Source organism: Panthera tigris, chromosome D1 (genome assembly GCF_018350195.1).
Source record: "Panthera tigris isolate Pti1 chromosome D1, P.tigris_Pti1_mat1.1, whole genome shotgun sequence".
NCBI classification, from domain to species: Eukaryota; Metazoa; Chordata; class Mammalia; order Carnivora; family Felidae; genus Panthera; species Panthera tigris.
In genome coordinates, this window is record NC_056669.1 from 53,895,106 (window position 1) to 53,909,165 (window position 14,060).

The 14,060-nt window shown below is 43.2% G+C and overlaps 2 protein-coding genes across 7 annotated transcripts in view; one reads left to right on the plus strand and one right to left on the minus strand.

The window, feature by feature from the left end:
• INTS4 (integrator complex subunit 4) overlaps positions 1-10,287 on the plus strand; it is a 124,378-nt gene extending 114,091 nt beyond the window's left edge. Inside the window, exons 22-23 of the mRNA XM_007079053.2 lie at positions 560-680; positions 4,369-10,287. Coding sequence (XP_007079115.2) covers positions 560-680; positions 4,369-4,547 — 300 coding nt within the window. The 3' untranslated portion in view covers positions 4,548-10,287. The remainder of the gene's footprint in view (positions 1-559; positions 681-4,368) is intronic.
• Positions 10,288-10,775: 488 nt separating this feature from the next.
• The window catches only part of AAMDC (adipogenesis associated Mth938 domain containing), a 31,472-nt gene continuing 28,187 nt past the window's right edge, over positions 10,776-14,060 (minus strand). For 5 of the 6 annotated variants that reach the window (XM_042957321.1, XM_007078953.3, XM_042957320.1 and 2 more), the window contains exons 3-4: positions 13,190-13,285; positions 10,776-10,953 (exon numbers count right to left, since the gene is read on the minus strand). In XM_042957321.1, the coding sequence (XP_042813255.1) occupies positions 10,813-10,953; positions 13,190-13,285 (237 nt within the window). In that variant the 3' untranslated portion in view covers positions 10,776-10,812. The remainder of the gene's footprint in view (positions 10,954-13,189; positions 13,286-14,060) is intronic. The other variant, NM_001290615.1, reaches the window with a different exon arrangement.

Here is a 14,060-nt window from a genome sequence, read left to right on the forward strand (position 1 = left end):
TGGACGACTCCTGGGAACATTTCTCTACTTGCTCGATACTCAGTAAAGCCAATTAGATCTTCAAACTCATGTGGTTGAATTTTGTTTTTTAACAGAGCAGACCCTTTGTTGACAGAGCTATAGAAAGAGCTTCCTAGCTGCTTATAATCTCGTGGAGAAAATGCAGTCACAAAATTATTCTAAATGGTTGGTGGTTGGTGGTGGGTGCTGGCCTGTGATGCGATTCAGAGCCAGGCAGGGAGCAAGTCACCCAGATGGGGGTGTCTGGGAAGGCTTTTCACACTAACATTAGTACTTTTGCCTATTCTTGTACTGAATAGAGGCACTATATTCCTATCACTTCTTCACCATGAATTCAGGAAACATTTATCAAATACTGCTTTGTGCTGGGGCAGAGAGTACAGGAATCTCAACAGCGTTACCTCCCACTCCTAGAACAGTTTTTAATGAAAGCTGGTATCTTCTTTCCCTCCTATTTTGGGGTTCACAACAGACACTGCAGTTTTGTTGAAAATTCATGGCTCTTCTATTTCTTTTTCTCACTTCTCTCATTTCTTAGGTCTTATATCCAGATGGCCAGGCTCAGATGATTCATCCTAAGCCAGCAGACTTCCGGAATCCTGGCCCAGGGCGCCACCGGCTTATCACTCAGGTGTACCTCTCCCACACTGCCTGGACAGGTAAGGGGTCAGTGGGCCAAGGTGGACAGGAGAATATGCTCCTGGGGATGACACTTACCTTGAGGCATTTGTTTTTTTGCACTTTGAGAAATACATGGTTTAGTCAGGCCTGCTGAGGACTGTACTTAGTTTCTTAAGGAGTTTGAAAGCTTAAACTGGCTGCATTTAGACTAATTTGCTGCATTGCTTTGATTGCTTGCGGCACAAGATTTTGTCAGAAAGTATACAGGAGATTACAATAGAATGGAATCTCCTGGAAAGAGACCTCGGCTGGATGCCAGCATACTATTTTCTTGTCCTAATTCTCCTACTGACTTGCTGCATAGCCTTGGACAAGCCACTCTACCTTCTGAATCCATTTCCTCGCCTTCCAAATGAAAATGATAATTCTCAACCTAGGAGGTTCTGACGATTGCTCTGTCTAGAAATGAAACAGTTTCATGTTTCTTACCCCAAATTAAAATCATTCTGTCTTTGTATATGAACCATTTAGTTCATTTCCCCCCAAACAAGTAAACTATTACTGCCCTCCCCTCCCACATGGGCTGGTTTAATGTAATAATTTAATAATTTGTGAAAAGATAGGGAGGTTACGTAAGTAACTTTAAAAATTCTTAAGAATAAAATGGAAGAATACAAGTGCATGGGACATTACATTTCAAGCCTGTAAGGCTGCTTTAGAAACTGGAAAAAGAGACTCGGCCTACAGAACCTAAAATGTGGGGGGAGAATTGGCCTCACTGGTATTTTCTCAATCATTGAAGATGATTCAGAAGCATGGTTGTTATTGGGGAAGGTGTTTCATGACACCAAATTTGGTTTATTTTAGACTTAAGTGGTTGCTTTCTAGACTTTTCTTTCTCTATATTACTTACAGGAGTGACTTAATGCCCTTATTATTGGTTTCCCTCTGTCAGGGGTGTTAGGTGGGTATAAATGACATAATAAAGTTTTCACAAAGAGGAAGTAGTGCTCTTGAATATCATGGCAGCCCCTTTGGGGATCTAGTCAGTGACCCTGGGCCTGGCCCAATTTAGGGGGCATCCGGCAATGCTTTACCCGGGATCTTCCTCCCTGAGCATCCCTCATTTCATATCCTTGCTGCCTGGAATGTTCTGCACTATTAGCCACCACAGGAAGGTAGAGAATTTCTTATTCTAATCTCTTCTCATAAAGGGATCCTAGACTTGATAGCTAGAAAGATAGGCCATGGGACAGTATTGTTTTGGAAGGCCCACAGCTCAGAGAGGCAAACCACAGCATGCTAGATCTCAGAAGAGCCTCAGAGTTCTTAGAGGGGCCTACCAACTTGCCCTGGTCACACAGTAAGTCATTGCCCGAACTAGGGCTACCAAGCTGTCCTGAGCCTGAAGAATTATAATTCATTCAGGATCGCCCCCTTTGAGAGACTGCTATTACAAACCTCTTTTTTAATTCTCAGCGTAGTGCTAACTAATGTTGGGAATTCTCCCATTTAATTTGTTACTGACTTTCCCATTAGCATGAAGGCACCACAAGAGCAGAGAACTTGTTAATCATCTTGACCTCTGTATCTCTGATGCCTCTGTATCATGTGTCCTTTGAGCCTGGAAGGTAGTAAGTGCTCAACAAATAATGAAAATTGAATACAGGATTTTCAATATGCCATTAAAATTCATTTAATCCTTAGACCAAGTTGGGGAATTTAGTGTCCTGTTTTTCATTTTATACATGCATAAATGGAGGTCCACATAGCTGGTCAGCGGTGGCACTGAGGCTGGCACTCACATTTCCTAACTACCAAATCCCTTCCGACCTGGGACACCAAAGTGAAACATGTTCTCCTTCTGAATGCACCTGTGCCTTCTTTCTCCTAATCCAGGAGATAGAGCCTGGTGCTGGTGGGTGTTCCTCCATGCAGGCCTTCAGCAGCTCTGTACCAGGGGCCTCTCCTCCGGGAGGCAGGAGTCTGCCATGTCAGAAGCTTTGAGTCACGCCAACCAGGTTCCAGATTCTGCCTCCCTTGCTCAGTGATCCTGAGAAAGTTATTTTACCTCTCTGTCTTATTTTCTTCATCTGTAAGATGGAAGCAAGAATGCATACCTCATTAGAGATCTTTCAGGCATGATGAATAGATTACATGGTTTGTCCCACATGATCTTTTGTTCCTTTCTCCTATTGTCTCCTCTTGTTGTCTCTCCCCTCTCCTCTCCTCTGATGGCAATGGCTGGAATTGCCATTCTTACCACATGCAGGTGAGGGAAGGCATAACGAACAGGTGGGGTTGAGTCCTCTGACCTCCCCAGGATTTGGCTGAAAGTGCTGTGAGAATCAGGGCTAGGTTGTGGTTGGTGGTTGGCAACAGCCATCTGGGACCTAAAGAGGGGATCATATGTAGCGGGAGAGCTGATACTTGAGCCTGATGCTGGAGAGCAGCACTGGCTTCATTACAGTTATACCCAGGCTGCTGTCAGGCCCCTCATTACATGATGGTGTCCATACCAGTAGCTGGTAAGTGGTGGTGCCAGGGCTGCTCTCTTGGTCTGGCTAGTTTGCTCTGGCTGGAGAAAAGCAATTCAGTCTCTGCTCTCGTCCCTAGAGAGAAGTCAGGACGTGATTAGGAAGAGGCCTGGGGTGGGGGGCATTGAGAAGTCCTGGGACCTCTGCCCTTGTTCACTTAGATCCCTCCAGCCCTCATTCTCGTCCCCTATATATCTAGGCATTGGGCTCATCTTCAACACTTGCACATTTTCCTCCCAAGTTTATTCTATTCCTGGCCCTTTGCAATGGTCTTTAAGTTTTTCCGGAAATTCTCTCCCCCTCCTTTATAGAGACCACATGGTTAAGAGATTAATTGCTTCAGTTTATGAACTGGGCTCAAATTCTGTCAACGGTGTGGATTTGTGCAGTCACTTAGAACCTCTCAGAGCCTTGAGACTTTTTGGGGATTGTGACAGTCTTTCATGGTGTGGCGGGGTGCATACTCTTCAGGTGATGTGCTTGGCGCAGAGCAGGTATTCTCTTCCAACGCCTTCCTGGGCTCCTTCCTCATTCTTCTTACAGACTTGATTAGAGTGCTGTGCTCCATTGTAACTGTCTCTGTCTCCAACAGTCAGCAACTTGAGGGAGGGATTACTCACTCTTACTGGGGCCTGCCACATGCAGACACAAGATCAGTGCCATAATGTCATGTCATTTAAAGAATGAAAGGTTTAATGGCGTGATTTTAGGTCCCTGAAACATGTTCTTGGTCACTGGTGAGAATTTTTTGCCAGAAGTGTTTGCTAATCAGGGCCGCTTCTCCACTAAGATGGTAGAGTCTGTGATACCTGCAGCCTTCGTGCCCGAGCCACACAGGAAGAGCACGGTTATCTGGGCATGAGAATCAGCCATATGTAGGCCCGTTTGGCCCTCTCTTAAGGCTAGAAGGCCTCCGTTTTTAGCTCCCTTCTGATCCACCATGGATCTGAACTGCAGGGAGCCCACAGAGATGTGGCGGAGAAGCCGCACATCTGCAGGCTCGGGCTCAGCCTCACAGGATTCAAGCTGGGAAAGTGTCTTTGTTTGGTGAGGGGGAAGGGATGAGGGCAGATGAAGAAATGTTTAGAAACCCTATTGCTTCCATCTTTGATGTTGCTTTTATTTGACATTTCATCCCAGTTCCTAGCAGTTGCCCTCATAGAGGATTTCTTTTGTCTTTTTTTTCCAGAACCATGCCAGGTGGAAGTCAGGCTGCTGCTGGCCTACAACTCCAGTTCCCGCATTCCAAAGTCCCCCTGGATTGAGGGTGGTGAGGTGTCATCCCAGGTGGAGACCAGCATCGAGGGCACCATCCCCTTCAGCAAGTCTGTGAAAGTTTACATAATGCCCAAACCTGCAAGGCGCTGAGGCACAAGCGGGTTTTAGAGCCGAGGCTGGAAGGCCCTTCTTAGCTATCAGAGTGAGGCGGAAGCCTAGAGCACTTCACCTGGAAATGGCGTAAGGGCATAAGGAGGACATGACCCTTTTAGTCTTGTCTAGTATCAAATACAGGATAAATTATTTCGCATTAAAAATCCAAAAACCTTCAAATCTACACCTCCTCCTTCCCTGTCCCCTCATACCTCCAATAAAGTTGGGAAAACACCTAGGTGTTCCAGTTCCTGGTCCTTAAAAAATTATGTGGCTAATAGGTTCAACATTTATATCACATGGTTACATTCTTCAAGTATGAAACAAAGATGTAATTTTCTAGGCACCTCCAAAAACTTGCTTATTAGAGCATAATCTTGTTTCTTACATCAGTAGTCTGTTTGCTAGGGCCCACTCCTTTCACAGGTGTGCTTTTTCACCATCGACAGTTCCTGAATGGCCTTAGACGTCGCTATCTTGCTGAGAAGCTCTTTTCCCAACTCAGGCAGTAGCTGTGCCAAGGACTGAAGGAGTAGCTAGAGAATGAATCATTTTCATCCCTGAGGGAGATTCTTGATCTTGCCTGTCATTACCCTAAGAACCAAAATAATGCATAAGGGCCATATTTTAGGAAAAACAAGGATTATGGAAAAGAGGGATCCAGTGTAAGAAATAAAGTCCTCTCCCACTACACACTACATCTTTGATGACTCCAGTTGGAGCTGCGTGTGAGTTAAGGGTGTAGCTGGGGTGTAAGAACAGTAAGTGCACCAGAGATGTTAACTGTGTGAGGGCTGTGCTACTTTACCTGTCATTTAATCCTTGCTGCAGCCAACTGAGTCTTCCAGAGACTTTAGAGTGAGGAGTCTTGGGAGGAAACCTGTACAGTAAGTAGTAAAGCCTGTATTCATTCAAATCCAAGATGATTCCAAAGGCCTAGGCTGTACCAGCTCAGGGAAAGTATATGGAAAAAGCCTTCAGATCTTAAGCTCTCTATGCCTCTGTTTCCTCGTCTATAAAATAGAGATAATTATACCTTAAATGCTGTTGAATGGGTTCAATCAAATAATGCTTGGTAGAATCTGAATCTGTAGCCAATCTTGATCGTATTTGGTACGTGGAAAACTTATAAAAATAATAGGAAGATTATAGGATTACTCAGGTGAAGCTGGAATTTTAATTCAAGCATGTTTGGCTTTTGCTTTAATGCACTTGACTTGTGCCCAGCAGTGTTGTAAACCCTTTGCATGAATTAACTCCTGTAATCCTCACGACCACCCTCTGAATAGTTATACTATCATCTTTGTTTTACAAGCAAGGGAGTTGGAGTTCAGAGAATTAGTAACTTGGCCTCAGTCACACAACTAATAAACGATAGAGCTGGGGTTTGAACCCAGGTAGTCTGGCTCCAGAACGTCTTACCTGCTAGAGTGGGACTAAGGGAAGAAAGATCTTCACAGCGCTGCCTTTTCTAGTGTACTTGCTTGTTTTGTATATCTTAAGGATGTGCCATCAGTGGGCTCTTCTGTGTCAACAAGATACCCTGGCAAAAGTGCTGTCCCTGGTGACAAAATGAAGCTGGGAGCTAGGCCGAATCACAGCACAGTCCTTACCCAGGCATCTAATGATGATTGCTAGGTTGGAGTGTAGATGAAAACAATGAAGCCCATGGCTGCCAACTGAGCCCCTCATGCTATAGCTTTAGAAAGCCTCCTGGAAGAAGGCTGTGCTGCATCCTTTTCAGATCTAGTACCCCTGCTATAAAAATCCTTTCAGGTTATCTCCCATTTTACAGGTGTAGAAACTGAGGTTTTGAGATTATGTTTTTCTCCTAAGGGGCAAAGCTAGGACTTTATCCTAGGTCTTAATACCCAGAATATAGTATGTTTTGCACCAAAGGTGGAGATACACTAAGGGGCAGATTATGGCTTAGTATTAAGATAAGTTTTTAAAAGGTAGGTGAGAATTAAATGGGATACATTAGGAGATAAGAAAATGTCCATGTTGGATGTGTTCAAGCAGAGGTTGAACAAGCTCCTAACAAGTTTATTGCAAAGGAATTCAAGTATCATATGAGAGATTGGGTCCAACCTTTTAAATTCCTTTTACCCTGAATTATCAGGTTCTGTGGAATATGAGAATCTTGTTTTTTCTGCATCTGTTTCCACACTTTGAATGAAGTGAAAAAAATGACCTTATATTATAAAGACCTGAAGGGGGTATAAAGATCACTCTGGTGTGGCACCTTCATTTTAGAAGTGAATGTACAAGCCCAGAGAGAATCCATGGTGAAGCCACGGCTGGAACCCAGGCCTCCTGATTCTTAGTGAATATGGTTTCCATAATGGGTCTATTGTGCTTTGTAAGCAGTCTCACTTGCACCCAGCAGGCAAAGCTAGAAACCTAGGTGTCACATTGGACTTCCTCCTCACCCCTCATGTAAACATAGCCATCAAGTCCTTTAAATTCTGCTTAGATGTTTCTTGACTCAATTCCCTTCTCATACTCAGTTTCTGTCCTAGTGCAGGCCACCATCATCTCCCCTAAAATGGGGCATTAGCTTCCTAAAGGTTTGCCTCAAACCTTGCCCCTTCAGTTCAGTCTTCATACAGCTACCAGAGTGATCTTTCTAAAACCCAGATCTGCTCATGCCCTTCCCCTGCTTAAGTCCCTCTCAAGTGGCCCACTTCTGTCCCAGGATAAAGTCTAAAGTTCTGTCCCCGAAGGCTCTTCATGCCCCTCCCCTGCTCTCCAGCCTCATACTGCCTTTGCAACACATTCTTGTACTTCTCTGGCTATAGAGGAGGTCTGTAGTTCTTGCCAACATTCATCATGCTGTTTTGTCTCAGACCTTTGGACCTGCTGAGCCCCAGAATATATCCTCAAATTGTCTCCTTTGGTTCCTTCTCATTCTCCAGAACTGAGCCTCATTCTGGAGCCTGTCTTGTGTCTCCTGTGGGCTTGGCGCATGGCCTCTGTGTTCCGACAGCCTTCTATATGTTCTTTAAGGATATTTATTTAAGTATTTATTTCAGCCTCACAAATGGAAACCTCTAAAGAAGGTAGGCAGGGGAAAAGGAGTCATGCAGCCTGGAGGAAGATAATAGACTTCAGTTCTCTTCAGTCAGAGCATAGCTTCTGTCAGAAGACAGTTGTCATTCAGTTCTACTTAGTGGTTTGTAAGTGTGGGCCTGGGCGCATAAGATCTTCCAGTTCTTCCAGAAAAGCCAGAAATCTGCATTTTCATGTAAAAAAAAAAAGCCATTAAAAATTAATGTTAAAATGACTCTGAGACAAAATAGGTGTCTAGGTAGATTTGTGCCAGTTTGCAACATTGGTACCATCACTCTGTATTTAATGTCTGTTTCTTCCAACTACTCTGTGCGTAGATGCACAGTGAGAACATCTGTTGTATCCCCGGCACAGCTACTGGCACATACCAGGCAGGGGAAGAATGAATATGATTCCAGAGCAAACTTAGCAGTACCATGGCATGCCTGCAAAAGCCAGCCCTGGGATTCGTGTTTCCGAAAGGACTTTATATTTGGCTTTGACACGATTGACTTCTGCAAACAGAATTACAGGGTACCCAGAAAGCACTTGGCAGACTTCTCGTCTTAGGAACCACTCAAGCTAGAAGAAATTAAGTGTGGGCAGAGGGAGGGCTGTGCTGCCTACAAATCAAATCAAAGGGCTTAATGATTAAGACATGGGACCAAGTATAGTGTCACGTGGAAAAATAGCTTTTCTCCAGGTTCTGCACATTTCCAGCAATGACCATGGAGAACAGATTCAGAAATAGAGCTGTTTATTACCAGGTTCTATACAAAGTTTAATAATGTCACTGCCAGATACTTCTGTCTCCAAGAAGATTGTACTAAGTTCTCTCTAATGTGGAGACAACTCAGGAACACTGATTACACCCACACCTAATGCAACACCCACTAGAGATGTCTCACTTTACATTCCACTTAAAAACAAAAAAGTTGATTGCATCGATAGAGAAACAGTCTGAATTTTATCAAACACCCTCTAGCCGTATAGCTGCCTGGCTTTTTTGAGCTGAGTGAACTGAGACCTAGAAAGATCCTGTATCTGTCAAATTGCTGGTGGCAGGAAGGACACTGAGCAGGACTTCCTCAGACCTCCAGGCTAAGTCAGGTCTGTGAGGATCTCACCCCATGCCCTCCCCCCCCCCCTTTTAAGTAAGCTCTCATCCAGTGTGGTGTTTCAACTCACGACCCTGAGATCAAGAGTTGCCTGCTCTACCGACTGAGCCAGTGAGGCATCCCACTCCCATGGACCTTTTAAGGTGGTGTGTAGTAGAGATCAAGACACAGCATTGGGTTCTAATCTGATGACTCGGAGACAAAACAGGTGTCTAGGTAGCTTTGTGCCAGTTTGCAACATTGATACCATCACTCTGTATTTAACGTCTGTTTCTTCCAACTACTCTGTGCGCAGATGCACAGTGAGAACACTGCCACTTCCTTGCTGGGCAAACTTGGAGAGGTTCCTTCACTTTCCATTCTAGTAGTCTTAGCTCCCCTTTTCTTGCCAAGCCACATCTTAAGTTGCTGTTGGGTCTGTGGATTGGCTGCCCAGTCAGATATCCAACTGGGCCAAGCAGGTGACAGGCTCACATGGAGCAAAACCCAGCTTTCTGGGGTCGTGGCTTCAACAAGGGCTGAGGTGGGACAATTGTATTTTATTGTGGCTGTGATAGACACTTGACCTAGTAAATGTTTAAAATTTGCCAAATGTTCAGCGAATAGATGAACACCTGTTCTTTAAGACTCAGCTTGTGTCCTGTTCTTAGTGATGTCTTCCTTACTTTCCCTTCCATTCTGGTATGATTAGGCCATCCTTTAGGTCACCATTAGACCTTGTAACTATTATAACATTAACACCTGTATCATCATTATCTGTAGATTTGTCTCTCCCACAGAACTCCTGAGGGCAAGAATTAGAATTTATTCTAGGGCCCAGCAATAACTGGTCATATGAAAATCAGTCTCAGTAAGAGCCTCTTAGTAAATGGGCCTGAAAGAGAATGAATAAATAGGAGTAGATAGTTCCTTTGGGCTTCAACATCCTACAGATCTATGAAATAAGCTGCTATGTTATGAACCATAAAAAGAAACGTTGACTTTACACACCACACCTATTAATCAAAATACAATGACAACAATGGCTTCAATTTATTGAGTTCTTACTACGTGCCAAGCAGTATGCTAAGACATGGTATGAATCACCCCATTTAATACCTACAAAATCACTCCAGGTACTAATTATTATCCCTATCTGACAGATGAGAACAGTGAAACTCTTAAGAGATTAAATAAATGCCCAACCAATGAGTGGCAGGAAACCACAGTTCAAAGTCAAGGCTATTTGACACCAAAGCCCATACTCCTAACTCTTTAAAGAGGGGGAGGAATGAAAACTAATGAGATGGTGATAATTTATTATAGTTCATCAGTCTCTTCTAAGGCTTCACAAAGGACATGTGGCATTTAACAGAACAAAGACTATCCATGGTGGTCTAGTCCAGCCCCATCATTTCGTAGCAAGGGAAGGTGAGGTTTAGCTAGTAAGACAGATGACCTAGATCCCTAGTATCAGGATGTTGCTCCTTTTACTGTTACTATTACAGAAATGTTCTGCCACTTCACTCAGGGTTCTGCTCCTACGTCATCTGCACAGAGACTTTTCCTGACCACGTATCTGAAATAGCCTTCACTACTCTTCATCTTCTTATCCTGCTTTATTTTTCTTCATAACAGGTTCTGCTTTCATTATGGAATTTATTGTTTATTTTCCCCACTAGAATATAAGCTTTGTGAGGATAAGACTTTTATTGCTGTTTCTCTGGAGCCTCTAGCAATGCCTGACATATAAAGTACTCAGTAAAAATTGGTTGAATTAATGGTTAAACATTCCAAAGCATCAATCGCAATGTAATTTTAATGCACTGAAACTTTTCTTTGGCCTTCAAAGCAGAAGGCTTTATTTTTGCCTTTATTTTCTCATATTTCTGGCCTAACATTTACTGTATTATTAAACTTTGGTATATATCTGTCTTCTCCCTTTTCAGTTCCCCCCAGAATGGGACCTTGCCTTAGTCATCCATGCATCCCAAACCCTAGCCCAGCACTGGGCATGAGCAGCTGTTGAAAAATGCTTGGGGAGGTTGATGAGAGTGGTAAGAGTGATAGTCAGAGGCATTGTGGCTTAGTGATTTATTCTCCTTAAGGCTCCATCAGCACGTGGAATGGAAGACCCCTCCCACCCTGATTCCTCGGGCAGCCAAGGCATTATACTCCTTCACTGCCTGCTCTGTCTGGAGGACCCGCACATCAATGCCTTGTTTCTCAAGGTACTCCACAGTTGACGGAGGCACCTGGGAAGAGGGAAAGAGATGAGTGAGTCCAGGGAAAGGCTCTCCAGGGTTTCCTTTCCTGCCATGAGGCAAGTGCTCTCTACAGAATTGGACAATGACAACTGTCACCCAGCATTTACCAGTCGAAAATTTGGCAGTGAGCCCCAAGGAGTCAGTAAGGCTTCTAAGAAGTTGATTGAAAGTATCCTGCATGTACAAAGCTCCGGTGAAGTGGAAATGGAAAGAGTATGGATTCTGGAGTCAGACAGTCTTGGATTTAAGTGTTACTAGCAGTGTGACCTTGGGTAAGTGAATTCAGTTCTCTGACCCTTGGTTTCCATGTCTGTAAATAGGGATAATAATACCTAGTTACAGGGCTGGTATGAAAATTAATTCAGCTAAGGTATGTAAAATGTCTAGCATGTAAATGTTGAATGTTTGAGTTAGTCCAACCAGAGTCTAAAGTCTAACTTTGCCATGTACCCACCAAGTGGCTGTAGGCGAGCTGTTTAAAGTTTCTCAACCCCAGTTTCTTCTGCTATAAAATGGGAATAACTCGGGGCGCCTGGGTGGCTCGGTCGGTTAAGTGTCCGACTTCGGTTCAGGTCATGATCTCACGGTCCGTGAGTTCGAGCCCCGCATCGGGCTCTGTGCTGACCGCTCAGAGCCTGGAGCCTGTTTCAGATTCTGTGTCTCCCTCTCTCTCTGCCCCTCCCCTGTTCATGCTCTGTCTCTCTCTGTCTCAAAAATAAATAAATGTTAAAAAAAAATTTAAAAAAAAAATGGGAATAACTCTAACATCACAGGGTGGTGTGAGCATGGAGTTAACTACTGTATGTACACGGCAGCTCAAATGTCTCCTCAGAAAGGCCCTTCCTGACTCCTGCATTTAGAGCAGCCCCTCAGAAGTCACTATTTTCTTCACAACATTTGTTACGATGTGAAATTATCTACTGTTTTAATTTCCAAGAGGGCCATGAACCTTGTTTGTCTCATTTTTCGTGTTGTCTCCAGTGCCTAGAATAGTGTCTGACCCATAGAAGGCACTGAATAAATGTAAATTAATTTATATAAAAGATTCTCAATAGTGGCAGCTATTATTGGATATTTTCTTAACTGGCTTGTGCTGAGTATTTTAAGGAGATTTTATTTAGACTCTGCCTCAAAGAGTTCTGAAATATTTTTTAAACACCCTATATTTTTTATATGTTTGAATAACTCTAAAATAACAGTAGCCTGTAGAAAGGAATTATTTTAATGGGAAAAAAACTAGGTTAAACAAAAAATATAAATGAATCGCAGCTTTATCAGTAGGGAACTGTATTTTAGGACATCTGTCTAAAGGAAAGAATGAGGTGGATCTCTATATACTTCTGTGAAAGGCTGTCCACAATGTAAAAACATCAGTAGGAAGTTACAGAACAATATGTACAATGTGATCCTGTTGATGTAAAAAATGATTATAAGTGTGTACGTGTATATCTGTATGTGTAAGAGTATGTATTTGCAGCTACATAGAGACCTGGAGCAGTATACATTACATGTACAAACCGGGGTGGGGAGCTCTCACTTTTCTACTTCAACGTTTCTGCATCTCCTGTTTTGCTATAAGCATGTATTATTTCTTTAAGTACAATAAAAATAAATTTTTTTTTCTGAAAGGGAAAAAAGGCATAATTTGATTGTGTTCAAGGAAAGAATAGAAAGTGTTATAAAAATGTCATGTAATAAAAAAGTGAAGTACTATGAAATCTAAAGAACTGAATATTGATAGCTATCGAGCTTGAGAATTCCAGGAGTGAAGAATTTCTGAAAAATAGTTGAAACAACACAGGCCTAGGCTTAGGTTGAGACTGGAGAGTCCAACCCTGATGAGGAAGAGTACTAACATCCATTATTTTATCCTAGGCCACTCCTGACTCAGCAAAATGAGGGTGCATGATATATTGAGATGAGCTCCCAAGAAGGACTTTTTTTTTTTTTTTTTAACCTTTATTATATTTTTGAAAGAGAGTGCATAAGCAGGGCAGGGGCAGAGAGGCTGACACAGAATCAGAAGCAGGCTCCAGGCTCTGAGCTGTCAGCACAGAACCAGACGCAGGGCTTGAACCCACGAACGGTGAGATCATCACCTGAGCCGAAGTGGGACGCTTAACCAACTGAGCCACCCAGGCGCCCCAAGAAGGACATATTTCTAAGGTAATGGTCCAAGAGGTCACCAGCTGTCCTCAGGAATGCTGTGCTCACCAATACCTACCTTCAAGGCCTCACTCATCCCTCGGCCAATCACAAGAGTCTGCACACCCTTCTTAACAACTTCCTCCACATCTGCAGGCTGCACACCAGGAGAATGCTGGATATGGAAAGAGAAAGTATACCAGCTACCTGTTATTTTAAGCTTTCTTTGCAGTTGGGATTCTTGTGGGATTCATTCATTCATCCATTAATTTATTGAGAAAATGTTTACTGAGGTTTATTCTGTGCCAAGCATCATTCAGGGCCCTCGGAATAATAGAAGATTCAATGCTAAGTCTAGTGAAAAATATAGAAGAATAAAAAGAAATTTCAATACTTTTATCAGTGCTAAAGGAAGTTAGTTCAGGGTGTTGTGAGAACATAGAGAAAGAGCACCTAATTCAGACTTGGGGAGTCGGGACAAGTGGTCACTGAAGGCATCCCAGAGGAGGTAACATGTAAGCTGAGACCTACACGACACACAAGAATTAGCCAGGTAACAGGAAATCAGTGGAACAAAGCATTCTAAGTGGAGGGAATAGCATGTACAAAGGCTCAGAGGAAACAAAAACATGGAGAACTAAACGTCATTCAGTATGACTGGTGTGTCACAGGTGAGGGTGGAAAGAGGGGGGTAGGAGAAGAAAGCACTTGCACACTAGGCCAAAATTTGGACTGTGGAAAGACTTCAAGAGAATTTACCTTTTTCTGAGCTCCTTTCCCACTTATGGAAAACTTACATTGATGCTTTAAAACCCATCACTACATAAAGTCTTCCCAGAGTTTCCCAGGGATATTTAAGGTAAGATGTTTAGTGACATTAATCCAACATTAAAGGATGGTGGCTTCTGAACTGCTTCCACATCAGCAAATGGGACAGTGGGAGTTTGATA